Here is a 26,867-nt window from a genome sequence, read left to right as displayed (position 1 = left end):
GCTTTTAAGTCTCCTAATGAGATTAATTAAGCCGGTCCAGAGTTTGTTTAATGAGGCCCTAGTGGCCTGAAGCACGGAAAAAGACCCATGGCTGGGAAACGGGAGCTTTGCATTCCAAATACAAAACAAAAAAAGAAAAGAAAAACAGCAGAACTTTAAAGAAGGCTTTAAAAATAGGCTTTGCAAAGTTAAACCATCAGTTAAGTGGTGGTAATCCATTTAGCTACAGAGCAGCTGGACACATTTACAGATCAGTGAGTCAGTGACTAAAATGGATACAGTTTCCAGTGCAAATTCCAGTCTGGAGGACCCTTGATTGTTTCCTTTCCTTCTCTGAATGAAGCCTCAGGAAGCAGACTACACTCCCACCATCGTTGGACAAGTTTAGTGACTTCCATCAATCTTTGTCTAATTCACTTCTGATCAGGTCAGTTGCCTCCCTTTACATTTTGCTTGGATCAAGCTACAAAGCACAACTTCAGCAGCTCTAATTTAAATAAAAAGAATTAATTTCAGTGACTTCAGAGCTTGCCATCACCTTTGATGTGTAATCAAACGTTTGCTACTGCCACCAAGTCTCTCAGATGGGAGAAGCAGCACTTTTAGGCGTGCTCACAGCGAAGTGGGCCTTCATTTTTAACTGCTGTCCACGTTTCTCAACATTGCCAGCAGCCTCCTAGCACTAGCTTGTAGTAATGCACTCGTACATGCATCGCCTCAGTATCTGTGCACCGATACGACATTACGCACGCGGGTTTTTTTTCCCGCATATCAGCTGATTTTGCAGTTTGCTTTGGTGACAAAATAGAATCAAACAGCAGGAAAAAAAACACTCAGTGACACAGCAACAAATTTCATTAACAGGTCCACATCTCAAAATAATCTTGGCTGTTTTTTGACTCATGCTTGTGCTCTGCTGCCAGTAATTCACTTACCTCATATCAAGTATCTCCTAATGCATCAACAGTCTTATCTTTCATATGACAAATTAGATTTGGAACTTATCAAAAGATAATTTATGAGTAAGCGTTACATCAAAGCCCATTTGGTTAAAGTAGCGCCAAGAACTCATCTCATCCTGGATGTAAAGTGCTGTTACAGTCAGTCGGAGCTGGATTCCCGAAAACAAACACTACACACACAGAATGCTCATGAGCCACGTGCTCATGTACCTATAATCTAATCAAATAATAACTAAACAGTGTGATGTGATCAATATAGGTCTCCCTTTATTGTAGCACAAAAATGCAAACTTCAGTTCAGTAACAGGTTTTGATCCCAGTGTTTTGGGGGTTTACCTATCTGCCTCTCCAGGTCGGCGGCCTCGTCTGGGCTGGCCCTGGGCAGCACTCCGGGGTCACTGAAGCTTGTTCTCAGGAGCGTCCCCAGCACAAACAGAAACAGCACACCTCCTATGACCGGGATGACTGGAGTCAACTGCTGCGCCAGGAACGGACAACTGTAGGACAAGGAGAGGCGATGAGGAAAAGATGAGCAACAATGACGGCAGAAACGCAGTCTTGGTGTAACACTGGACAAACGCCGGCAGGCTGCCTAGCTCGATTTAATCGTTAGCACATAACGGACACCAGCGGAGACGAGCGCGGAAACTGATGAAGTGGAAACACCAAACTCTCGCTGCTTAATGACCAGTAAGTGGATATGACCGCTTAATAGACCGACACACATGTAAGAGTCAGTCCCCTGTGTTTTAATCTGCTTTAATGAGACAAACTCACATAATCCCATTAAACATCCAACAGCGCAGGTGGTTATTACAGTAATCACATTTAGGTCCCACAGAGGCAGGACACAGGCTGCTGCATCCCATTTCATCTGTTACACTGTGGTCTGCTGGATCAGATTTGAGGTCCGCAAAGAGGAACTACTCCAGACAAGGACGGCTGAAGGAACATGTGGCAGCCGTATGCTGTGAGGGATGTTGCTGAGGAATGCAGAGCAGCACTGCCACACTGGCAGGACTGAGCACATGCCGCCGACATGTTATGCAGTTTATGGAAACAGCAAACCATGCAGCGTGCGTGTTTTTCCCCCCGTTATCTTTTACTCGCTGTGTGATGTCACTCACCAGTTTTGTGCTCTGTATTTTGAACACATTTTTGGGTAACTGAGCTGTACCCATAAACTTCATGGGCCACTAAGTAAGCACACACACCAGCGAATCAGTAAACATGGTTTTTCATGCTGTACTATGCAGCTCGACTCGTCTTGGAACCAGCCTCGAGCGGCCAGCAGAGAAAGTGCAGATGTTTAGCATCGGCTTCTTTTTCCAGCTCAGGTTGGTTTTATCACGCTGGTCTTCAGATGAAGCACCTTAGGGGTATGATATGTGCCAACACCAGTTAATCTGGAAGAAGGGCGACCGTGGCTCAGGGGGTTGGGAATCGCATCTGTAACCGGAAGGTCGCTGGTTCGATCCCTGGGCTCTCTGTCCTGGTCATTGTGTCCTTGGGCAAGACACTTTACCCTACTTGCCTACTGGTGTTGGCCAGAGGGGCCGATGGCGCGATATGGCAGCCTCGCTTCTGTCAGTCTGCCCCAGGGCAGCTGTGGCTACAACTGTAGCTGCCTCCACCAGTGTATGAATGTGAGAGTGAATAAATAGTGGTATTGTAAAGCGCTTTGGGTGCCTTGAAAAGCGCTATATAAATCCAATCCATTATTATTATTATTATTATTATTATTATTAATCTGCTGAACTGGGCCATATTTAGATTTGCCATGCTGGGTTCTTCTAACGATAGTGGTCTGAGTAGACGCACATTTGAACTGGGATCCAGCGTCTTCTGTCCTCTCATAAGAAAAGAGTGTAGAAGTTACACATCCTGCCGCCATCAGTTCATTTTGGTGTGAAGTTAAAAATAAAATCTAGATAAGAGGCTCTGTGAGATGAATACCAAGTAAAAGATTTTATGACTCAGAAAGACTGAAGCTGACCTGAGCTGTACCCTGGCTGAGTGCAGACAGTCCAGTCCTGCTGCTCTCTGCATCCACAGCGACACAGAGCTCAGCAGAAAACTCTCGACTGTCAGTGGGAGGCTGCAGACGGCACGGCTCCCAGCAGGATGCCGTTTCTCCTGCTCTCCTTGGTAATTCATTGCTTCAAATTTGAATCTCATTTCTTTTACGTCAATATAAGTTTTGAATGATTTAAAAACGCTGCCTTCTCTTTTTAGGACGTGGACACTCTGTGTGCTTCACACCTCCTGCTTCTACACTCACCACAGCAGAGATATCATCCTCTAACACCAATCAAACAGAGCATGTTCTCGTCACGGGACGAGGCAGCAGTGCAGCCCACTTTTATTTATAGAAATCTGAAAAAATATCATCACCAATTCAACTGTAAATATTAAAATGTGCACAAATCAGGCTGCTCTTCACCTCCATGTGTGTTTTAGTGTTTAAATACTCTCATATTGCTCATTGTGCTGTATTTATCACATAGATATGTATGAGTAGTATAATATTTTTTTCTATAAAAACCCAACTAGGGCCTATGCTATAAATTGCAGGTTTTAAACATAAGGCCAAGAGGCAAAGAGGCCCACAGGACATCTCTGCAACACGTGAAGGAGGACACAGATTTTGGTCTTCTAACTGTATTCTCAGTTTAGGTTTTACTGCTCGTCCTGCTGATGAGGACGTCCCCACAGTCTTTCACACTACAATGACAGAAAAACAAATGACAGAAGTTGTCCACCCCCCCCCAATAGAAATTTATGTTTTGGTTTGTTTTTAATAGCGTGTCCACAGTAAAATCCATGAATGTAAATAAAAATAAAAAAAAAACAGGGTATTTTTGGTGAATTACCGAAACCTTTCTGCTTTATAATTCCAGGACAGTGAAAAATGAGCACTGAGAAGGGTTCCTGTAAATCTACAGATCTTTTTACAGTTTAAGCTCACATAGTTGTGCCGACAGATTTCTTTCATTAAATCGAGCAGCATTTTTTCCTCGTGTAGTGAAACACACGTGCAGTTAAATTCTTTTCTTATATTGAGCAGCACAGTGATTAAATGTGCAGCTAAACTGACAGAGGGGAGCATGAGGGGCGGGGACAGGAGAACTGGACTATGGAGCCGGCCCTGCCATTGATCCCTCTGAGCTGGGAGACACAAGCTGACTGGGAAACTGCTCTAAGTTGCTCTACTGCTAAGAAGCTGCAAAATGTGTGTTTTTAGAAACTTAGCTGTAACTGAAAGACTGGAAACAAATCAAACTGCACCGAGAGGACTGTGCTGGTGCCAAAAACACATTTTTAGCAAAGAACATTAAACGTAAAAAATGTTTCCATCGAGCTCGTTCTCGTGTTGACATTCAGAACTTTCCCATGCCGTCCAAACTGCTTTTTTCTCTTGATGGTTTGTTTAACCTTGTGGTGTCTAAGTAACTTTTTCACTTTCTTTAACCTAAAATGCACAAACTAGTAATCTACTCTAAGCTCATTTCAAACACATCCTGGCAGTTTATTCAGGACTCTAAGCCATGTACTTCCCATAATTCAGTAGGGTGTATAACCACGTGTAGCAGCAGCGAGCTGGAGCAATCAGTGACTTTATCGCTCTCTCATATAACTGTGGAGGCGACCCAGCAGTTATTTACATGCAGCTCTCTTTAGGTTAAACTAACCTTAACTAACCCTGGTCTAAACTTCAGTCTCATGGTGACAGACCCTCTCTGTGGCAGGTCCCAGACTCTGGATATCAGATTTGCACAAACGCTCAAACATCATAAATCGTTACTAAAGACACATTTTTATAGTCTGGCTTTAAACACACATTGACCTAAACATTTTGGTTTTAACAGTCGTTGTTGTTTTTGTTATTGACATTTTATTTATTTTTCTATATTTTACTGCATTATTGTTGTGCATTTTATTTATTGTAGTGGCATTTTACAACCAGTGTAGGCCGAGCTCCAGCTGCCAGACAGCTGGCCTCACATCTGACTCTAGAGAGGAGTTCATGGTCTGTCAGGTGCTTAAATCATCAGCCCTCCACCACCGTGCTGACAGCTGGTATGAGGTGTTGGGTTTTCTCCAAAGGTGCTGCTGTTCGTTCTGGCAAACCAGCCATACTTGTTCATGCTTGTAAACAACAGCACTGACGTGAATTGTAGTCTTTAACATGCCAACTTAGGACCGTCTTTTTTGTATTTCTCTGAGCTTTGCAGACTGAGGGGAATTTGCTGTGACATCCACCCAGGAGTGGACGTCACACACGTGAATCCTCCAGATCTGCAAACTGCTACAACATCTGCTTACACTTAATGATAAGATAATCAAGGGTATCTGATTATCCGCTGATATTCTGTCTGTATAACTTCAATAAGCAATAAGTTAAGCTAATAAAACAATAGCATAGCATACAGGGGGATTGTTTTAGCCATTAATAAATGAGCCTGCAGCTTGATGCTGGAGGGTGAATCACAGCAGCTGACAGAGACCCACAGCCTGCCTCTGTCAGTCTACATCTGTCCCATGGAAACACACAATTTCAAAGTCTTGTGTCATTACAGAGCATCTTTTCATCCGCCTGCTCAATCTTGCCTCTATTCACTATGATTGGTCACACACCACATTAATGAATCCTCTAATTAGAAGTGCTAATGGGAAATCGTTACAGTTGTAAAAAGCTTGGCAGACCTCGTGTGAGGGTGCTGCATCTGTAACAATTAACCCAAAGCTGAGATCTGCACAATTCTGAAGTAATCAAAATCAAGCTGAAACGATCATTTAGAAATGAATACATGCTGGACTGCGGGGAAGGTTCTCTTTCTGCTGACCAACAAAGTGCACGTGAATGTGCGCTCTGTGGCAAACAAAAACATGTCTTACATTTCAAAACTTGTCATTCAGCGAATGCCTACAGAGAAGTCTGAGAGAGCAGAGCGAAAACCTGCTGCCTGTGTCCTCAGGTGCTGTGTCTCAATGTGTCAGACATGGGGAACATAATGAAAAGGCAGTCATGTGTGATAGAAAGTGACAGGTGGTTAGAGCTGGGCAGAGATTAAGCACTAAAGCCATTAGAGGAGCAGGACAGGAGCGACATGAAGCCTGCCTCTTCTATCCACATGGATCGATAGAAAAACACGGACATGCTCTAGGCAACCAACATCTCGCCTGGTTTAAGATCTTCCTGACAAAGTCTTTAAAAAAACCTTTATCAGCCACCGAACACGGAGCGTAAAGCCTACAGGCCACTCTCACTGCCTTCAAGCTTTGAAACGAGCAGAAATTCACAAGGAAATTCAAATTTGCATCTTTACTTCTCTTTACTTGACACAAAATCTTATATTTAACTGGGCCTTTGTTGCCATGGAGACGGACAGTATCCAATGTCAGACATGGTAAATTTCGAAGGGGGATGTGGTTACCCTGGAAACAGCCACAGGAGTGAGGCTGAAGCTTCCAAGGAACAAGAAAAAAAACCCACAAAAATACATTAAAAAAAAAAAAAAAAAAGAGACAAGACAGCACGATTGCTTCGATACAGCCCTTTTAGGTGTCTCAAGAAATCGTTTGATTAATAAAGACAAAGAACTGCTGTTGATGTGATCCACAAAGACCACAGGTGAAATCTCAATACATGTGCCTAAATAGGAACAAACAGTGACTTATCTGATGTTGGTATCATCGCAGTGACAGTGAAACAGAAAAAATGCCTGTTATTTATTACAACCTACGAGTTTATGGGCCTTTGACGAAGTTTATGAGCAGAGTGAACTCAATGCTGTGAGTTCACCCAGCTCGCAGTGAGTCTGTTGTGTTATTTTACAAAACCTGTTCATTTCCTCGTTTGTCATCTATACTAAAAAAGACTAATCCTGATAAAAGACGGTGAGCAGTACGGGGGGGGGGGGGGGGGGGGGGGGGGGGGGAATTAACTTTCACTATTAAACGCAAGTTAAAATGAACAGCTGCCCTGTTTGTTTAAACATTTAAAAGGTTTCCACACCAAAGAGGACCTTTGTAAGCTGGCGTCTAGTGAACTGTACAGCAGAGTTTCATATGTGAATGTAAAAATCAAAGCTCAGTTTCAGCTCCTGTTTACAGAAAGTCGGCTGTGTCCACTCCGACACATCAGTGCTGTCAACTAGGGCTGCCACGATTAGTCGACTATCACAATCGTCAACGACTGATTTAATAGTCGACGCGTCGTTTGAAGCTTTGTAAGATCACAAAAGACGCAGGAATAAGTAGTAGGATTTAAGAGTGTAATAACGGACTGAAACAGAAGATGGCAGCATTGCATGTACAAGGATGCCAGCTGCCGTTAAACCCTGAAGAAGAAGAAGAAGAAGAAGAAGAAGAAGCTGTGTCCCAGAATTCATAGCGCAGCCCAGCTCAGTTTCCAACAATGGCAGCAGCTAGTTAGTTTTAATATTACTCTTATTATTCTTTCTGGGTCACAAAATAAACGTTTAATATGTTTTCAGGCGAGAATGTAGCTGTGTAAATCTCAAATATCTGCTCAGTTTATCAAGACACCACATATTTTCAAAAGCGCTCCGACGTTTTCGGAGACGTCTGTTACTCACTAGCTCGATAGCGAGCCGGGGCAAGGCTAACTAGAGCCGTGAGAACACCGGACTCCTGGCTTCAAACCCACCGCCCTCGTTCGCTACTCAGGTTAAACATGATATATAAGGCACTTAGATAACTTAAAAATGTTATTGTTTGGCTTTTTTTTTTCAGTATTTTATTTGTTCCTGAGTAAATCGGTTTGGCTGAGATTAACGTTTTTACACAGCTGAATAAATGTCAAGCAGACAGCTGATTATCAGAAGTGTGAGATGCTGGAGAATATAGGTGTCCTGTTATATTTTAGATAGCAAGGAGTTTATTAAACTTCACCGAAACAATCTGCAAATTTCATTAAAATTTAATAAACTACCATCTTGTCTTTATTTTTAGTTAGCACATACCTTAAACACTTAAAGCTGTAAGCTAATAATAGTTATATAAGAGCAGATGCTGCTGGGTCAATAAGCTGTACGTTTTACTTCCAATGGATGATGATCTGATTAGTCGACTAATCGCAAAATTAATCGGTGACTGGTCGACTATCAAAATAATCGTTTGTGGCAGCCCTAACTGTCACCCATACGAAGGTAGAAATGATACGTTTTAACAACAAATGATCCGACCCAGTCAGTTCCACTGTGGTTCAGCAGCTGCTAGAGGCCCGCTAACATTTCTGCAGGCCCCTCCAGCATTCATGTACATACAACTAAAGAGGCTGAGGTACAAATATAGGGAAAGAAAAACAGTCTTCCTGAACCTCATTTCTAATTTACTAACATCACTGAAGTAAGAGCAGTGTGCTCCTAACAGGCAGCAGGGAGTAAATCCTCTCACTGCACAAAGTGTATGTGAAAATCCGACATGTCACTGATTTCCAGCAATGCCTCTACTGTGAGCTCACTGATGTTATAAAATGATGCTCATTTTGTTAGTTATGCTTCCTTTTAAAAATAAACTAGATAATAAATGCAGGGAAGCTTTACTTCGCTGTGACTGAGCCATGAATATGATGGCTAAAACGCAGAAGTTAGGACCTCAAAAGAGGACTTGACAAACTACCAGGTGATGTCATGGTGGTTTAGATACAGCCTACGCACCATCTGCAAAGGTGACAGATGACTGCTCTCTTTCCAGCTTATACTGATAATTATTTATAGGGACTGTCGGTGAGTGAGTGTACAGCTTGATTTCTCCATCTCTATATTTTGCCGGCAATAAAACTAACAGGCAACTCCTCAGGCAAACACTGTAATGACATGACAGGCAAACAGCCACATCACACAGTAACTAGTAATGAGTTGAATCAGAAGATTGTTACAAACACACAATATCTGTTTCACATTAAACACGGACGCTCAACTTTTTGACCTTTGTCCCTAAAATGCTCTCACGTTGTCCTTCACATACACACATACTGGACGGGGAAAACCAGTTAACTAATTACTTTAAATACTCCCAGTTTAATCTATGACACAGCATATTTTTTGTATTGATAATAAATAAATAATAAATCATGATTAGCAGCTGAAACTCAGCTCTGCATGCTGCAAACATCACTTGTAGAGACAGTCGACAGCTGCTGTCAGATTCATACAATTATAAGATTTCTCCAAACTAAACAAACAGTTGGTCTGCAAACAGACAGCTCTCGTTTTAGCTGCGATGCTCTGTGTAGCACCACTGAATTAAAGGCTCCTCTGTGCAGTTATTATTTCCACAGCATGCCAAAGCTACAATCAGGTATATCAAGCACGCCACATGTAAAACATGAGGGACACAATCTTATGGGAGGAACATGTATGGCTGCCAGTGGAGCAGGTCTGTGCTCAGATTCAGTCACCTGATCTCAACCCAACAGAGCAGCTTTTCAGTTACTGAAGACAACACTGAAGGAAGAGCTTCTCAAGGGAGGACGCACACAACAGTTTTTCATCCAAGTATTAAAACTGCCACTCTATTTAAAATGATCTGAACTCCTTTTGATCCCTGAAAGTTGGGGCTGTAATTCCTAAACAGTTAATAGCTTTTCACAGCTGCTCCCTTAATTGCAAGAGGTTACCACAGCAGATGGATCTGCATGTTTGATTCACCAGATTTTTACTGATGCCCTCCCAGAGATGTATGCCTCCTCCCAGTTTCAAACTGGGGCTCTTTCACGTGTTAACCACAAACTACAGGGGATCCCTAAACAATTTATGCAATTCTTTCATTAAACCCCAGGAATTCAAGCTGAAAGTCTGCACTTCAATCTCATTTTAACTGATGGGATTTAGAATCGCTGTGCTCACGGGCAAAAATATAAAGGCAAACTGTCCAAATACTTTTGGGCCTTGTACCTCAACAGAGCTTTTTCTACTCATTTGCCTCTCAATGGGTGTACTAATCTTAACAATAATCCAATCCAGATTTACCGTTATCACATTTCCCATTAAATCCTCTTATGATGCCGACCAGTTTTTCAAAACTCAGCTGAGAGTTAAGCTTGGGGGACTTTCATCTCTGCTTGATGTGACCATGTGACTCAGCACTGTTCCCTCGCCGTCCTTTCACTGTCACCTGAGATAAACCCCTTTTTTATTTCTTCTTCTGTCATGCAGCTTTGAAGGAAATCTATATCCTGTGATCTAAAAAAAAAAAAACAAAAAACAAAAAAAAAACACGGACATCCTCCTGCACATACGATACCTGGACATTTTTTGTTTTTAAATCTGTGCTTTCACGAAAGGAGACTATATGGTACTGCTGTGCCCCGAGATATCCTCCATGATATCGCAGCACCAAAGTGTCCAGTAATGTGCTTAACAATGTGTTAATAATGCACTTGGAGCACTTGGCTTTGTGGCCTTTCATTCTAAAGTCTCATTACTCATCTGGGCTACATGGATACAAGGCTTTGTCAGCTTTGTTTTTTTATTACATTTTGATTGCTTTGGATGGAGGCAAGGGCAGAACGTGAACCTCCACTTAGCTGCAGGCCAAGTCATTTGTCAATGAAACAACTGAACATGACAAGCTTCTGCAAATGCTTACATTTTTGCCCAGACTGCTTCGTGCATTCACCACTTTCTGCTACACGCCAGAAAAATGTCAGCAGTGAGCGGCACAGCTTCGGTCAGTCGTGCTTTAGAGAAACATCTACAAGAATAACCTTTAAACATGTGCCAGAGGTCCCGTCAGTTACCTCTGGCACAGGGAGCTGGTGCCAGCTCAGAAGAGTGGCATGAAAAACAGTGGGTGCAGCGACGACTAAAGGCTTGACAGAATTCAAAGCAAAGCCTGGACAGACTTGGTGGTTTGAGCGCAGGAGAAAGGCAGAAGAGACAGCTATGATTAAAACGTATGCAGAACACATTTACTTCTAAATGACCCACATCAGACTGTCGGGTTTTTCATTGGGCAGCGGCAACCTGATAACTGGATCGGATATCGCTCCCATCCTGGCTCTGAAAGCCGGAGCAGCTGATCCGTGTCAATGAGACGATCTATTGCTGATCCATTTACTAAACATACAGCAGCAGCAGCGTTGCTAGCAAGAGAGCTGAAACACTAGGCACACGGGACTAGAGACAGGTTAGCGGTCATCTGGCAACCACAGGTCACCAGGGAAAGATGTGTATTCCCCACCCGGGCGGTGAGCGGCAAATTGCTGCCTGTGGATTAAATCGGAACCTACGAAGTTTTTTAGTGATAGCCAAAGAGTGTACGTGGAGTGACAGGAGTTACTTGCATGAACTTACCATTTTCTCCAGCCACACAATAGTTTCAGAGAGCTCCTCCATTTTTGGTGGTGTCATGAGAGTCCCAGCTGATAAGTTTTTACAATGAAGTCTGAACAAAATTTTAAAGCTGAAGTTGAAACGCAAGCCCATCAGGTCACCTCGCTGCATAAACTCTGCATTCTCACACTGAGCTGAAACAACCCAAAGAAATAACCTGAATAAGCTTTTTGTTTCTAATGTATTTTTGTCCCACTGTCTGTCGCATTTCATTTGCCTTATACATAAGGATTTATTCCCAGTCTCTTCCGAACATTGATGAACCCAGCTGATTCATTTAACTCTGGTATCAAATCAATATTCAGCACTGGCAGACGCCTGAGGATGAGGTATCTGAATCGGGGCTAAGATGGAAAAAGTTTTACTCATCACTAAAACAGTCCAGTACGACCTGCCCAGTGTCTGTGTTGTAAAACCAGAGTATCGTGCCGCCAAGTGAACCGTTTCATTTCTGCCAATGAGCTGAGTGGAAGCCAGGGAGGGTAAATCTAGAATGGCAGCGCACTGCTGACAGCTCAGTTTAAGGAATGCTTTTCCTGGGAAAGCTTGTCTACACTGGGTGTGACTGTGGACAAAGACTGTTGTGCAACAGCTCGTCTTGTGACACTCCAAAAAATGACTTTTCATTATGGCCCAGAATGCAACAAACACTTACTATTCTTCTAGGGTATTACTCAGAATCAACAGCGTAGAAACAGACCGTTAGCATTTCATCGTTCTCACTAGGGCTGCACGATTTTGCATAAAATGAGAATCACGATTTTTTGGCTTTGAATTGAGATCACGATTCTCTCACGATTCTCTTTTCCAGTATAAATATTTATTGCATTTATTAATTGCACATCAACTTCGTAACAGTTGAGACTGAACATAAAAACAATAAATAAACATAAAAACAACAAATGTCTCACGTTTTGTTGTTGTACTGCTTGAAATTCCGTCTCCACCGTTGCTCGACGCTGCGTGTATAGAGCAGGTAGTGCAACAATAGAAAAATAGTTGCAGGACGGCACTGTGTAGCGTTTGTCTAGGGTGTTGATCATTTTCCTAAATCCCTCGTTTTGCACCGTGTTGATGGGAGCCATATCTTTGGTCAGGTGATAAGTGATAGCCTCCGTAATTTCTTTGTGCCTGCGGGAGTTCGACGGGTATAGGGAAGCGCTGTATAAGGTTCCCGTTATTGATGTTTGGGTGGTTGACCGGGACGGATTTTCTCCTGTCACTTTCTCGTCATCCCTGACGTGCTCTCCGTTGTTTTTTCCCTGCTAATTTTAGCATCACACGGCACAGCTTCTGTACCACGTGGTATAAGGCTCCGCCCTTGTCATTTGTTGAGCAGGAAGAGTGAGCGCTTATTTTCATGCAGAGTACGTCCCGGATCAAAATGCGGTACAATCGTCGTCGTCTTTTTTTTTTTTTTTTTTTTAAATCGTTGTCATTTGGAAATGAGATCGCGATTTTCTAACGATTAATCGTGCAGCCCTAGTTCTCACTACATTAGATTTGTAGCTACAGGGCACCAACATGGCTTTTGCTAACAAGTCTGATGTATATACATGTATGAGCAGTCATACAAGCACTGGTGGATTCATGAAATGGCAGAAATGCCCGAACGGAACCAGATCCCAGCCTGTGTGTTTGTTCAGCTCTTAATAGGTCGTTGTATAAACCCATTAAGAGAGAACGATTATTTTGGATTAAATGTTTCAGGTCTCTGTACAAGATCCCACTTATGTGCCACCAATTTAAAAAGGACATATTTGTGTCGTGTACACATCTGTGTGTATTTAAGAATCAGTGTTTTTGTGTCCTTAGATTCTTTTCTTAAAGAGTATTTTAATCACAACAATAAGAGCTGTGTGTTTCAGTACCAGCTATAAATAAACCTTTGCAAATCTGAGATTGTAATTTTGGTCCAGTATCACAGATTCAGCTGACAGCAGGTCTCCAGGCTGGTGCTTAGCTAACATTATTGTTACAGTGTTTAGTTTACAGTAAAGTAGTGCTTAGCTGTAAATAAATGAAGGATTTCTGTGAGTAAGACGCTGTGACAGCCACAAAGCAGGCTGGACGGCTGCTCAGAGGCAGCTGGACTTGTTTCTTCCACGGGTCATGTGATCGGCTCAGTTTACCTGTTTGTGGATTTCTCAGCTGACTCACTTTAATGATGAATTTACATGAAATTCGAGGTGTGACTTGGCTAAACTTTGGAGTCAATCCAGGAATTTTGAAAAGGATTCTTTACAATTACAAGATGGAGCAGAATGAAATGTTTCACCTCGGCCTTTAAAAACACACATTAAATGAAACGGAAACTTCAGAGACATCGCGATGATCAGGGGAAAAACATTTAAAAATCAAACCAGTCCATCTGGATCCAGGGATTTAGTTCTTGTATGTTGTACAGGGACCTGTCTGATCTGAGTAGAGTTACACAGCACTCCTGCTGCACACTGTAATTTTTTGCTTCCCTGAGAGCATCCGCTCTTTTCTTTAAGATCTAAATTAGATGTGACTAAACATGTCAAACAGCTAAATCAGAGCCAAACGAATAGCTGTATCGCTGAAAAGAGCAGCAGCCTGCATATGCCAATATCAAGTAAATGTGCCGCCTCATTTTCCTGACCACATACTTGTGTTTTGGCGATTACCTTTTTCTAAGCATTTCCACATGGTAACAAGTGAGCCGTGTCCAATGTTCTCACTGTAAGACAGCAATAACACCACTCGAAAGAAAGGATTAAAGAAGACGGGTACGTGAAAGCTGTTTTCCACATTGTTTTGCTTAAAGTGAAATTACAAAGTCAGTTTGAATGTATGCAAACTGCTGCAGGTTCACATTCCTGTAATAACAAAATCAAACTGTTTCACTGATTTTCACTAAATCATTTTCACCCCTGGTGAAGCTTGTATGCCTCAGCCTTACTGCTCATAGGTACTAAACACAGTACATACATTTATTTAACCAACACACCTGATGGACAGGTGATAAAAAAAGTACAAAAACAACCTGACTCTTTCACCAAAATCAGCACGAGTTTCAAGACAGACAGGGCCTCTGTACTGACAAGAGTAACTTCCCATACATGACAGATAAATGCAAATCAATCATTTCAATGGAACACAAGAACAGCCTTAAACAGTCCAGGAAAAGACACAGCCGACCATTCAAACATACAATGGCGAGCATTAGTTTTAAGGGTTGTAATAAGCCTCCACTGCATATAAACAATATCACCATCATTCAGCAGCAATATAAATACAGAGGCAACAAATGTCTTCCACGCTTTATTGTGCTGCACAGGATTTTTTTTAAGTCTGTCCAATGTGGATGTTTCTGATTTGTCTTTTTAAATCACCATCTGCTTCAAACTGTAATCTGTCTTGAATTAACTCGCCAACTTGGCGTCATTGTCCAGGATGATTTCTTTGTGAATGAATGGAAGCAGAGCTGTAACATTCAAATCTGATTTTACTACAACAACAACAACAACAACAACAACAACATTTTTGTGACTTTGGACTAGTGCTGGGCCATATCATACTGTTCACAGTAACATCAGTTTAATGTTGGGCAACGATAAGAAAATGAAATATAGCGATAGAATATGGGTAAAACGCGCATGCGCAGAGCCTTTGTTTTCATACACACATGGCAGAAAAAGCATGGCGGCGACGGAGAATGAGAAGAGCGAAAGCGGATCGTTGAATGAAACGATGAACCAGAACTGGTTTGTAAAAATGCTTCAACTTCAGTGGTGTGGAACTGGTTTAGCTTTCGTCCGCCAGATACACAACAAAGCACTATTTTTGGTAGAGCGTGCTAGCGGGCCGTCGTTATTACCGTGTTGTTTGGAAAATACGGCACACTTAAAATCAATCCTTTGATTTTTCTGAAAATCGACAGTGCCCCTTATAATCCTAAGCTACGAAGCCGCACCGCTTGATGGATTGTCGGAGCATTACGGCTATCGTAGGCGGAGCCTCGCGGAGTGATACGTGCTGTGCTTCAACATACCGTAATATTACCGTATTGTGTGGGTATAAGCTCTTTTTAAGTGTTGTGGATATTATACATGGTTATGCTGAGGATATGTCGGCCAGTTTCCACTGGAAATGCCTTTTGGTTAAACTGTCAGCGAGGAATTTGCATTTGCACTGTTACATTTGTATATTACTGTAATGCACATAAAAAACAGCTGCTTATTTAAGTGAAAATACATTGATGGGGTTTTTTTTGCACTAATAAAGTTGTGGAGTTGCAAAGTATTTTGTCTCGTGTCAATTATATCGTCAGTAATATCGTTATCGCAAATTTTCATATGTATATCATGATAGATATTTTTGGTCATATCACCCTGCCCTACTTTAGACCTCAATATTTTTAAACGATTTTCACACTGTTACACTACAGCAGCAATAAAAATACAGACTAAGTCCACTACCCAACATGTGTACTATGATAACAGCAGATATGCCTGCGACCAACACAAATGACCTGCATGCTTTGATTGGTTCTTTGGGCAGAGGGAGGACAATAGCCACCTTTGCTGTTGAAGAATTGCCCGTTAGATTTTTAGCTCTAATGTCACCAAGACTATATTTCTGGTGGCTCGGATAGTAGAGCAGCTGTCCTGCAGCCACAGAGATGTTGGTTTGATTCCTCATGCACAGCACCCTACATAATGGATTTATCTTTAAAGGTCATTCAGTATTCAACAGATTGCTCAGTGTCACAACCCAGTCCTGTGTTAGTACCTACATTGCAACAGTCTATAGTTTTTCAGCTGCAAACAGTACTGAAGCCAATTTGTTGTCCTCTATTAAAGCCCCAAACTGTGCTTCAGAACAACCCTTCAAACATCTGCCTGAGTGAACTTTTACGAGACATAAAGGAGAGAAGGCAACATGTGGAACAACAGCCCACATGTACGTCTGGGGGAGCCAGCAACAGAACAATAAACAGAGCAAAGTCTGCCGGTAACTAACAGGGTTTATTGTGCATGGCTGAGCACCCCTCAGACAGACACTAAGAAAACAAGCAGGAAAAAGGAAATATGGTTAATGTAGTGTACACGTCTGCAGCCCTCACTGACCATCTGCTGACTCTTTCTGGGCCCCCGAAATAAGAACGTCTTTAAATACATGTAAAGCCCGTGTTATCAAACCCAAGGCTAAAATGAAAAAACAAGAAAGAACTAATAGCACACGAAGCAACAAAGACAGCAAAAGCCACTAGAAAGCAAGTGAGTAGATGTTCCTCTCTATGCTGACAACCGGGAGCGAGGGAAGGAAAACACAACTAATCGAAATGCATTACAGTTAATGACAACAGAAGCCAATGTGCAGGTCTGCTGACTATCACCCTGTCTGATAAATGTCTCCTTTCAGCTGATGGGAGAAAGCTGGAGGAGGGGAGGCAGGAGGACTCGGCCGGCCTGCAGGCAGGGACAGTTAGACAGGGTGGACAGCGTGAAGCTCAACGTGGCCTCGCGGTTACACACTGAAGTTTGTTTTTTGGTCAGACTGAAACATTTGATTGCTTTGCTCATTTTTATTTATTCATTCATCTTTTTATGGAAGTGAAACTCGTGAGATTAAGAATGTTTGTGCAGGAGCGCACTGAGCGTTGATGTCTGACACATCAAATGAGTATGAACTGATATGTTTTGGACTAAACTGAAGAGCCTACCATCTCAAGGCGCTGCTCCCATTAACCATGTCCTTCTAGCCGACAGATTGATTGCATCTCTGGCACTGCTCTCGAATGGTTTTTATACTTATCCCACATAAACTTCAGCGATAGTATTAAGATCTGCACTACATGTTTTCATCTGCTACTCCAATGTGGCGTCCCTCAGGCTTCAATCCTTGGGCCACTTCTGTTTTCCTTATATGCACATCACCCCACAGCACATTACACCTTTTAATTCTCCCCCCAATTCTAGTTTACTGTGACTTTTTCACCCATCAGATCAGAGACTTTCAGATGTTCCACCAGCTTATTTCAAATCCACAGCCTTCGCAGTTGTAGCCCTTTAACCGTCCTCCTTACATCAGGTCAGTTTACTGAAAACTTTCACTTTGCAACTGTAAGTTTTAAAAACTGCTTTACAAATAAAGAGCTAAACACGTTGTTTGTTTTATCTGCATGGTTCATATTTAATACAGATTCTAAAATCAAGGACTCACTTCCTACTTACTTTCCTGTGTAGTCATCCCCCAAAGGCTCACTTTGAGGCAGGAAAAACCCTGATACCGTCCCTGAAAACTGCCCCCTCTCGTCATAACAAACAGGACAGTGCCCGGCACCCGGCTCCACTTACTGCACCGCGTAGGAAGCAAAGCTGTCCGGTGGGAGGGAGCGGTATCATCAGGAAGCACCTTGCATCCTACATGTGGGTGCCGAGGGAAATCCAGGTTCAAACGGACACTCCGGCGAGTTAACCTCTCATTATGGTATTTTATCAACTGTGTCACTGTACAGGGAGCTGGGTGTTTTAAGTCCAGACCTCCAGCTGTCTGCCCTTTGGTCTTGGGTTAAGTCTGTATCTGCTGAAGTGACAATTTATTGAAAGATGAAGTGGTCCAGAGGTTACAGATGTGTAGCACTGCAAGGGAAGGAGTTCCAATAAAGGGCACACATAAAAATCCATTTCAACCATTCGTTTAGCCAAATATTAGAGCTGAAAATTAGAGTCGCTTCAGTTTTCAACAGATAACATTAATTGCTTTTCAATTAAATCGTTAGTACTATAAATTCTTAAAAACACTTGTTTTCCGGAGCAGATGGGGATATTTTTAAATGTCTTGCAATTCATCTACTCTAATGCAATGCTTCCTTTATGTTTTTTTTTTAATGCAGTTTATCGTAATAAGTGGATATTGTATTACAGTGAAAACTGTTTTTAAGATTTCAAAACTCCATTTACACACACAGTGGACACAATATTAGGAACACTATAGTGTAGATAACATTAACCTCTGCATTTTGCCTATAGAGCATTCTTTAGCTGTGAAGCACTTTACCCTGAGGAAGACTATTTTTGGACTGAACAGCAAACGTTAGAGCAGGACTATTATCTAGCATAGATGTGTTTCAGAGATGGCAGACGACACAGGGACTGTTAAGGGCTAATGAGACAGCTGAGGTCAGAGTCTGTGTATGTGCTGCATTGTGCACTTCCACCACAGCGGGTTTAGTCAGTGATGAGGTGAAGATGAAGGGTTGAATGGAGAATATGCTGACGGTTGATTACAAGTTTTATACAAACAGTAAAAAGAGAGGACTTATTTTAGGATAGTCGGGCTGTAATTCGAGACAGACACTGCGGTCGATTAGCGGTTAGACTGAGAACCTTCACCTGTAGTTAAGCTATCAGTGGTGAGGTTGCCGGCAGCAAAAGTTGAATGATGAGTTGTTCCTTGATAGTTGATCAAATACGTGTTTTTAAACATTTTGGTTATCATAACCGCTTGTTCTGTTTCCAAAACAATCTTTGGCTGCTGTATAGAAATGACACACCAATCATCACTATGACCAGTGGCACGTGAAGTGAATAACACCGATCATCGTGGCACCTGTTAGTGGGTGGGATATATTAGAGAACAAGTGAACATTTCAGCCTCAAAGACGATCTGTTAGAAGCAGGAAAAATGGGAAACTTAAGGATCTGAGCGACTCTGATAAGAGCCAAACTGTGATGCCTATACAAATGGGTCAGAGCCTCTCCAGAACCACAGCTCTTGTGGGGTGTGAAGTGGGCAGTATGTATCAAAAGCGATGCAAGAAAGAAACAGTAGTGAACCAGCGACAGAGTCACAGGCAGCAATGGGGAGCAAAGGCTGGCCCTACATGAGCTGCTGTAGCTCAAACTGCAGAAAAAGTTCATGACAGAAAGGTGCCAGACTCCACATTCACCTGATTTGAACCGTGTAAAGAATATTATGAGTTTTACATATCTATAGATCAGACATCAGTCCCCTAACTGCAAAAGTGCTGTTTCTACAGGTCTCCAAATCTGCTGACAGAGACTGGACGTCCAGACAATTTAGAGACTTCAACCTGTTACCCCGAGGTCCCCTCCTGAGTGTCCATAATCAAAGAGCCATAGCTCCAGATATTTACCCTGAAACACTGCAATGACAGCTCAAGGAGTGTTGTTCATAATGGAATTTTAAAATGAAGACTAGCGACAGCAGGGACCTGATTTTTTGCACAATTCCCTTTGAGAAGGGTAACTTATCACTGGAATTTCATCGGGCAACTCTAAGATGATCAGGTCATTCCAGCTAAATGAATGCCTGCACACAACGACCTGAAGAACTCTAGCTGTAGAGTTACATGAAAATAGTGACGCCGACACTGAGCACTGCCTTTCACCCCTTTAGGCTGAAATCATCACGCAAACCACGTAAACTATAACCTGTAAACAGATTAAGACCAAGGAAACCCACACCCTGTACTTGGCGAGCTACACCTCCCACATAAATAGATAAAAAAAACAACAACAAAAAAAACCCAACATGGATGCCTCCACCTCTCCCATCGGCTTATAGTAACATTTTCCTGATACACCCACTCCACGGCGATGCCGGTGACATAACTGAATTGTGTCTTAGACGTTTCTCTGGCACCTGCTCTTATGAAATGTAATCCTGAATGTTGCTTTGCACAAATAGAAAGCAGATGGGAGCAAATGGGAGACCGCACATGCTCAGTACTTACTCAAAGCTGAAGAAAAGTCCACAAGTGACTAGAATGAGGATAAGGGTGAGGTAGAAAACCCCCGTCTGCTTGGCCATCATAATCCTGCCATCGCAGTAAAACTTATTCCGCCCCGGGAAGATCTCCCACTTCCTCTTCTTTGGGGTCCTTTTCTTGTACGGGGTCTCCATCGGTGTCGAGCTGCGAGTACTGATCTGGCTGTACTCGCACTCTCTCATGGACTCTGACACCCCGAGATGCATCAACAGCTGATTAAAATCCCCAGAGCTGAACAAATCCCGGGGCAGAGCAGCCTCTGTGGAGGAAATACACCAGTTCAGTTTAGCATTCAGGCTAGGAGAGCAACTTATCCGACACAGAAACACAGGGTGGGGGTGAAGAAAAAAAAAGTTTGTGAGGGGTGCAGCACACACTTCCTGTTATTAATAAAACCTCGGCTAAAGCTCACTTTACACCTGTGTAGCGCCCCAGGTCCTGGCTATGGAGCCGGGTTCGTAAAAAATGCAAATTTAGCTATTAAAAAAAGTTAGCTAACTTACGCTCATATTTCACAGCTTAACGTTAACAGCCCCTCTGTTAGCAAGCAACCTGGCTAGCTACGACACGGCAACCGAATCCAAAGTGTCGCTAAGGAGCTAACATGGCTAGCAAGTTGCTGAGATAAGTTCTCGTTATACACGTTGGCCAACTCTGGCAATTAACGACTAGCCCTCTGGCCAGTCATCTCACCCACACACAGTTACAAGTACTGACTTCGATGTTTTTACTCCTAACTGTCCTGCATGGTCCCTGGGAACCTTTGAGGGCACTCTTCGGCTTAACGGTCACAGACATCCCGGGTGGTGTATGTCTGCTCCGCCCGCCGCCGAGCCGACTCACCGAGGGAAAGTCGTCGTGCTGTCGCGTAGCTTCTCCTCTCGTTACCCGGGTTTGTTACGAGCCGAGGACAAAGCGAATGACACCATCTTTTAAAAAAAAATAAGTTTAAACAAATGAGTTTTTAATTTGGCTCGTCGGTTTAAGAAAAGAAAAAAATAAGTTGGTTGTGGAAGCGAAGGGAAATCCAGACACGGTGGGGTGCTCTCAGACGAGCTCCAGCATCCTCAACGAGTCCCTGCGCTCAACACCGACCGAGCAGCCATATGGCCAACTGTTTCTACAGCAACCATCCGCGGATACCGTCAACATCCAGCCAGGGATTTGGAAGAAAAGTTACAGCTTTTCCCGGTAAACGCGCTGCCAGGCCAGTCGACAGCCCTCCGCTCACATTGTGTTCCTATCCACGCACGTCGCTGCCACCCTCGCAAACAACAAATATCAACATGGGAGCAGAGCACACAGCCTCAGCCTGCTCCTCCCCTTCCACCCAGGCTGGAGCCCGAGTCACCACACTGATGAGATGCACAGGGAGGAGGAGCCGATGAAGTGGGGCTTCCCAAAACGGGCTCCGTAATCCTCCGGGTGGTTGTTTCGCGAAAGGTGCGGAATAATGAATCCCCGAGAGCAGGGGTGTGTCCAGAGGGGAAGTGACCGTGGGTGCAGTTTGAACCCCACCGTTGCGCTGTGTCAATAGACTGTATAAAAAGGTGGAGTTGGCTTCAGGAAGAGTAAAACCCAACTCTGCATTCTCTTTAGTGGTCACCAGGGGGCGATACTTGTGGTTGCAAATTAGACAGATTCTATAAAAGTCTATGGGGAAATGACCCTCTGTCCCTCACCTCTGTAAACATTTACCTGATGAACTGAAGGCTCCGAAAAACGCAACTTATTCAATAAATTATCATCATTGAAGGTATCAGAAAGGAGGATGATTCAGGCTATGCTCAGTGATCCAGTTCACCTCTCTTCCCAATCACAAAACACCAGACATGGCAAAACCAAAGACACTGAGCTCAGAGTTGTTGTGATTTGGTGCTGTATAAATAAAGTTGAATTGAAATGTTATTGTCTATCCGATTGTTCAGTCTGACGTCACTAGCCGTGTCTGGGTCTAAACTCCGCTGCAGCTCCATATATCAAACGATCACTGTGGCATTACTGAGAGTTGAAAAACTGTCTAAAGTCTTTCATCTTTAATAAAATGATCAGCGTTCTGCTCTACCAGGTGTAACAATTGAGTTTAACATCCAGGCATCCATGAAAACGGAATTTATGACATTTAACGGAGTTAGAAGTTAGCAGGGAGTTAGCTCGCTAGCTTCTATCTAAATACAATATAGCATGACTGTGGGGTTTTGGAAACAAATTAAAACGTACAGCTCTGCTATCACTTCCAGCATAAATGAAGACAGAAAACTAAACAGCAGTGACGTTTGTAGGGTTACTGAAGTTGGGCTAGCTGGTATATAATGATGTGCTACGTGACCGCTAGCGACACAGCTATGTTAGCATAATATAAACAAGCTAACTTTTTTCCCACTCGATAAAAGTTAATGTGAGTGTTCTCGGTGGTCAGGAACAAATGTAATCGCATGGCAGGATGCTGTAAAAGGACCAAACTTCAGCCAGGAGAACAACTGAGATAATCCATCCACAATACGAGGTTAGTCATTCATATACTGCTGCATGGGCTGGGCTGTAGTTACATCCTAAGGTTTTAAAAACTGAGCTTAAATAAATGATTAGCGGTAATAAAAGCCGAGGGAGGTCAACAGTGATCACTGACTGTTTTAGGAGCTTTTTGAGATAAAATAGAAGAAAATACATAACATTAAACATGTTAACAACACAAAAGCCATATTAAACGCAGACTACTTTAGACCCGGAAGTAGGATTCGTCGCGTCATCACTGAACAACCGGATTGTTCCGTTAAAGTAGGCCCATCTTATTGCATAGCCTGCTGTATTCTCCTTCTTGATACTAATGTGACCTTAAACCTTAAATGAGACCTTAAACTAGCAAGTCAGACCATAAAGTCATGGAAAACGTCTCACTGAAGTCATAGATTACAGGAGCACAGGCTAATATCTCATGCATGTGTACAGAATCCGACTTTTTATTTGTAACACAAAACGCTGCCCCCTGCTGGCCATTAGAAAAATCCTGGTTTAACTTTTCAAACACAGACGCTGGTTTTCCTTCTGTTATCAGATGATAGCTCAAATGTTGCCAGACTTTAAAAACCCAACCTAATGTTGGGGATAAGTTGTACTTTGAACACCTTGCTGTATTTCCAATACAGTAGAAAGATAACAAATAAAGACAGCTATAGTTTTGATCCTTTTAATAAGCACTGGCAGTGTAGGCTCTAGCCAAGGCCTCATTAACTATATTTCTTTGTGCACAGCTCCACCATAACACACCAAAAGCCACCGGGCAGAATAATCCTTTAAAGGTGTGAATACAGACAGCCTCAGTTATTCAGACTCTGCTTAAAAACTATATCTGAATGGCTAATTGGACTGATAGGATCTATTTTTGAAGATTAGTACATTGCTAAAATTGAATGGTGATACAAACCACAAGTGGGCTGAGGAAATCCGATTAAAGGTGCCTACACACTGTGAGACTTTAGCAGTTTTACAGGTTCCTCCAGTGAATCGGGGCCAAGAGGCATGACTGTTTCCTCTGACGTTCATTTCTGCGCTGCAGCTCCTTTGCAGCTGTTGTGATAGGAGTCAGACATCGAACAAACAAGCTTCTGCTGCACCAACTCAACTCAATTTTTTTCTTTGTTGGCATCTCAACCTTTTACCTTCACTTGTGCCACTAGGGTTTGTTTTGGTTTTTTCCACAGTGAGTACTCAAACAGCAAACTCCACTGCTGAGGAATGAAGCCAAAGTGCCAAAAGCTTCTCTTCCTCCAGTCTCGTTCTAAATGAGTGTGTTACTGAGCACTAATTAGAAAGTATCTGTGCCTGAGCAATGCACCCGTACAGAGCTTGCTAATTTAATGTAGCGATCCACCCACTTGTCCTATGATGGGAGCTTTTGGCTCTAAAACACACATTCAAAATCCTGCTCCTCACATACAAGGTCTTAAATAATCAGGCCCCATCTTATCTTAATGACCTTGTAGTACCACATCACCCTATTAGAGCACTTCGCTCTCGCTCTGCAGGCCTACTTGTTGTTCCTAGAGTATTTAAAAGTAGAATGGGAGGCAGAGCCTTCAGTTTTCAGGTCCCTCTTCTGTGGAACCAGCTTCCAGTTTGGATTCAGGAGACAGACACTATCTCTACTTTTAAGATTAGGCTTCAAACTTTCCTTTTTGCTAAAGCATATAGTTAGGGCTGGACCAGGTGACCCTGAATCCTCCCTTAGTTATGCTGCAATAGACGTAGGCTGCCGGGGATTCCCATGATGCATTGTTTCCTCTTCACTCACCTCTCACCTTCACTCTCATGTCTGTGTTCAGATATGAAATTCATTTTTTGCATTTAGTCATTAGTTGTTTGCAACTTTATAAATAAAACTGAATTTAACTGAAATAAATTCAAATGTCAGTCGAACATTGTTAGCCAATGAGCACAATTGTTTAGTTTTTGGTGGCCACTGAAAAGAGTGCAGGTTTATTTATGTTCCTACGGCTGTGATGACTACGTGCAGTGTGAGTGTATACACAGCTCAAGGTGGACCCAGAGAAGCAGATCCAAGTGGCCTGCTGTGGTACTGCAACAAGCAAAGAAACTGAATAAAGGAAAGTTTCACCATAGATTTCTATCATGACTGTTTCTTTAAAACTGATGACAGCACAGCTGAAGCAGCATTTATATATAGTCACTTCATATTCACTGTGTTGTTACTTTGCTGCAGTTCCAGTCAGTTAAATGTGTACTGGTCTTTTGCGCAGCTGCAGGGTGAGACAATAATTCATATACGCAGTGCATATAACACAGACCATTGATATTAAGGTTCTCATATTACACTGATGATTTCAGCCAACTCTAATAAAGTGGTCAGTAAGTCAGTGAAATATTGTGTGTCACAGGTTTAAGTGTCCTCCAGCAAACTCCATATAGTAGGTTGTCTTTATAGTCCTCACCTGCAAAGTGACATCAACCTTCAAAAATGTCCCACAGCATGTCCTCAGAAACGTCCTAACACGCAGGTTAACCAGGAAGGAAGAGCGCTGAAGACAACAAACATTTGCTGAGAGTAAATTGTTTGTTAAATGGAGCCACCACTGCTCATATTTACTGTTTCTACTGAAAACAGGCAGCCATGCTGCACATAACTCGTGCTTGCTGAGATGCCAAGTGCAGTTCAGCAGTGATGCAATTTCCTGTTCGGCTAGATTAGTACAGATGATTTCATCATCAGCCCACAGTTCTTCTGCCATCCATGCTCCCCTCTCACACACACACACACACACACACACACCTCCTCATCATCAGTCACTGGCTGCAATTATCCACTTTCTCTGAAAGGAGCTCTGCTGCTTTTCCTCTAATGTGAGAAGACTTAATTGGCCAGAATCAAACACCATGCAAAGAGGGAAACTGTGTGTTCTCGTTGCACTTTTCTAGCCTGCAAATGCATTTTTGATGTGAAAGCTGGGTGTCGTGTTAGCCATGCCGCGCCCGGTCTCAGGCTGTAGGTTTAACACGCTCCCCCCCGTGTGAGTGCAGAGTGAGCAGCCACGGTGTGCTTTCCGAGGAAGTGGTCTTTTACCCTGCTGCGACATGCTTCCGTCATGCATCTGCAAAGCTTCCACCACCGGCCATGTGAATCCACCAAGTGGCACATGCCACACTTGATCTGCTGCAAAGCTGTGGATGTTTGTAATGGCTGCTAATGATCTGTAAGGCCTCCAGACTAATTCTTTAACCACGGAGCTCGTTAAGCAGCCCGATGACATACGGCAGGAGCCGTGTTTGTGTTGGCAAACGGGTGGACATGATAGGCCCCTTGAGTCAGAGTCCAAGAACAACATAGGCTTGACTTACATCCTGCCAAGGCCTCGTGCTGACAGTATTGTTTAGTTTAAAAAGCTGGACTGGATGAAAGAACACGGCGAGATCAAAGCCTCATCAGGGGGCTAATATACTCTCTATAGTCAAAATTACCGGATGAAGTCAAACCTGACTCATCGCTGCTGCCTTACGTGTACTGTAGCACATCACTAGAAAGGTCAGTCCTGTCTGTTTTGTTTCCACCCAGTGCTCATTAATTTACCTACAAGAGCAGTGAGAGGCAGCAAGGCAGCGGACCCCAGCCAGCGGTAGCCAATGACAGGCTCGGTTTCCTCCCGGCCACCACATCCATCCTGTCAGAGCTCAGTGACTCAGCTTTTCAGAGGCACGGGAGAGTGGGAGGTTTTCTCCTGCGCTTGGCTGCCTACGTGAAACACATCCTCCATCACCAAAAAAGTACAGCAGCCCACTTTCCCTCCAAACTCTGAATGACGGGCTGAAATCAAAAACACTCTGAAGTATGTGGGCGCTATTTATAATGTGCAGGTGTGTACCTGTAAGATGCGCTCAGAAGCATATCAGTCATTTCCTTCTCTGCAGAAACTGGCTTCAGTTAGAGATCAATCAAACTGTTAACCATGTCTCAGGCAGGCTGTAATTAATTTCAAAGTGTCAGTAAGAGTTAAATAAGACGAAGATGAGTGATCACGCTTCTCTGCTGCCAAGCAGCCAGACTCGCTCTCATTCTTTGAAGCCAAACTTGTGATGGGACCACTTATCGGCTGTGTTGTTAACCTCAGGAATGTTATTATTAAAATCAGCCTAAAATAGGACTTGATTTCATACCCATGTTTCCCCTGGCAAAGGAAGACAAGAGAGAGACGTCAAATTCCAACTAAAGAGGAAGTAACGACACTGGGGAGACACAAAAAAGAGAAAACACCAAACAAACTGTAG

General features: G+C 43.0%; 1 protein-coding gene across 5 annotated transcripts in view; it reads right to left on the bottom strand.

The window, feature by feature from the left end:
- Positions 1-23,046, bottom strand: part of LOC309695848 (palmitoyltransferase ZDHHC14-like) — a 57,871-nt gene extending 34,825 nt beyond the window's left edge. For 2 of the 5 annotated variants that reach the window (XM_082516794.1, XM_082516795.1), the window contains exons 1-3: positions 22,989-23,046; positions 20,055-20,349; positions 1,299-1,459 (exon numbers count right to left, since the gene is read on the bottom strand). In XM_082516794.1, coding sequence (XP_082372920.1) covers positions 1,299-1,459; positions 20,055-20,349; positions 22,989-23,031 — 499 coding nt within the window. In that variant the 5' untranslated portion in view covers positions 23,032-23,046. The other 3 variants (XM_082516796.1, XM_082516797.1, XM_082516798.1) reach the window with 3 other exon arrangements.
- Positions 23,047-26,867: the final 3,821 nt, after the last annotated feature.

Source organism: Aulonocara stuartgranti (assembly GCF_965226115.1).
Source record: "Aulonocara stuartgranti genome assembly, chromosome: 19".
NCBI lineage: Eukaryota > Metazoa > Chordata > Actinopteri > Cichliformes > Cichlidae > Aulonocara > Aulonocara stuartgranti.
The sequence above is the reverse complement of the archived record's forward strand: the minus strand, read 5'-3'. Positions and strand labels throughout refer to the sequence as shown.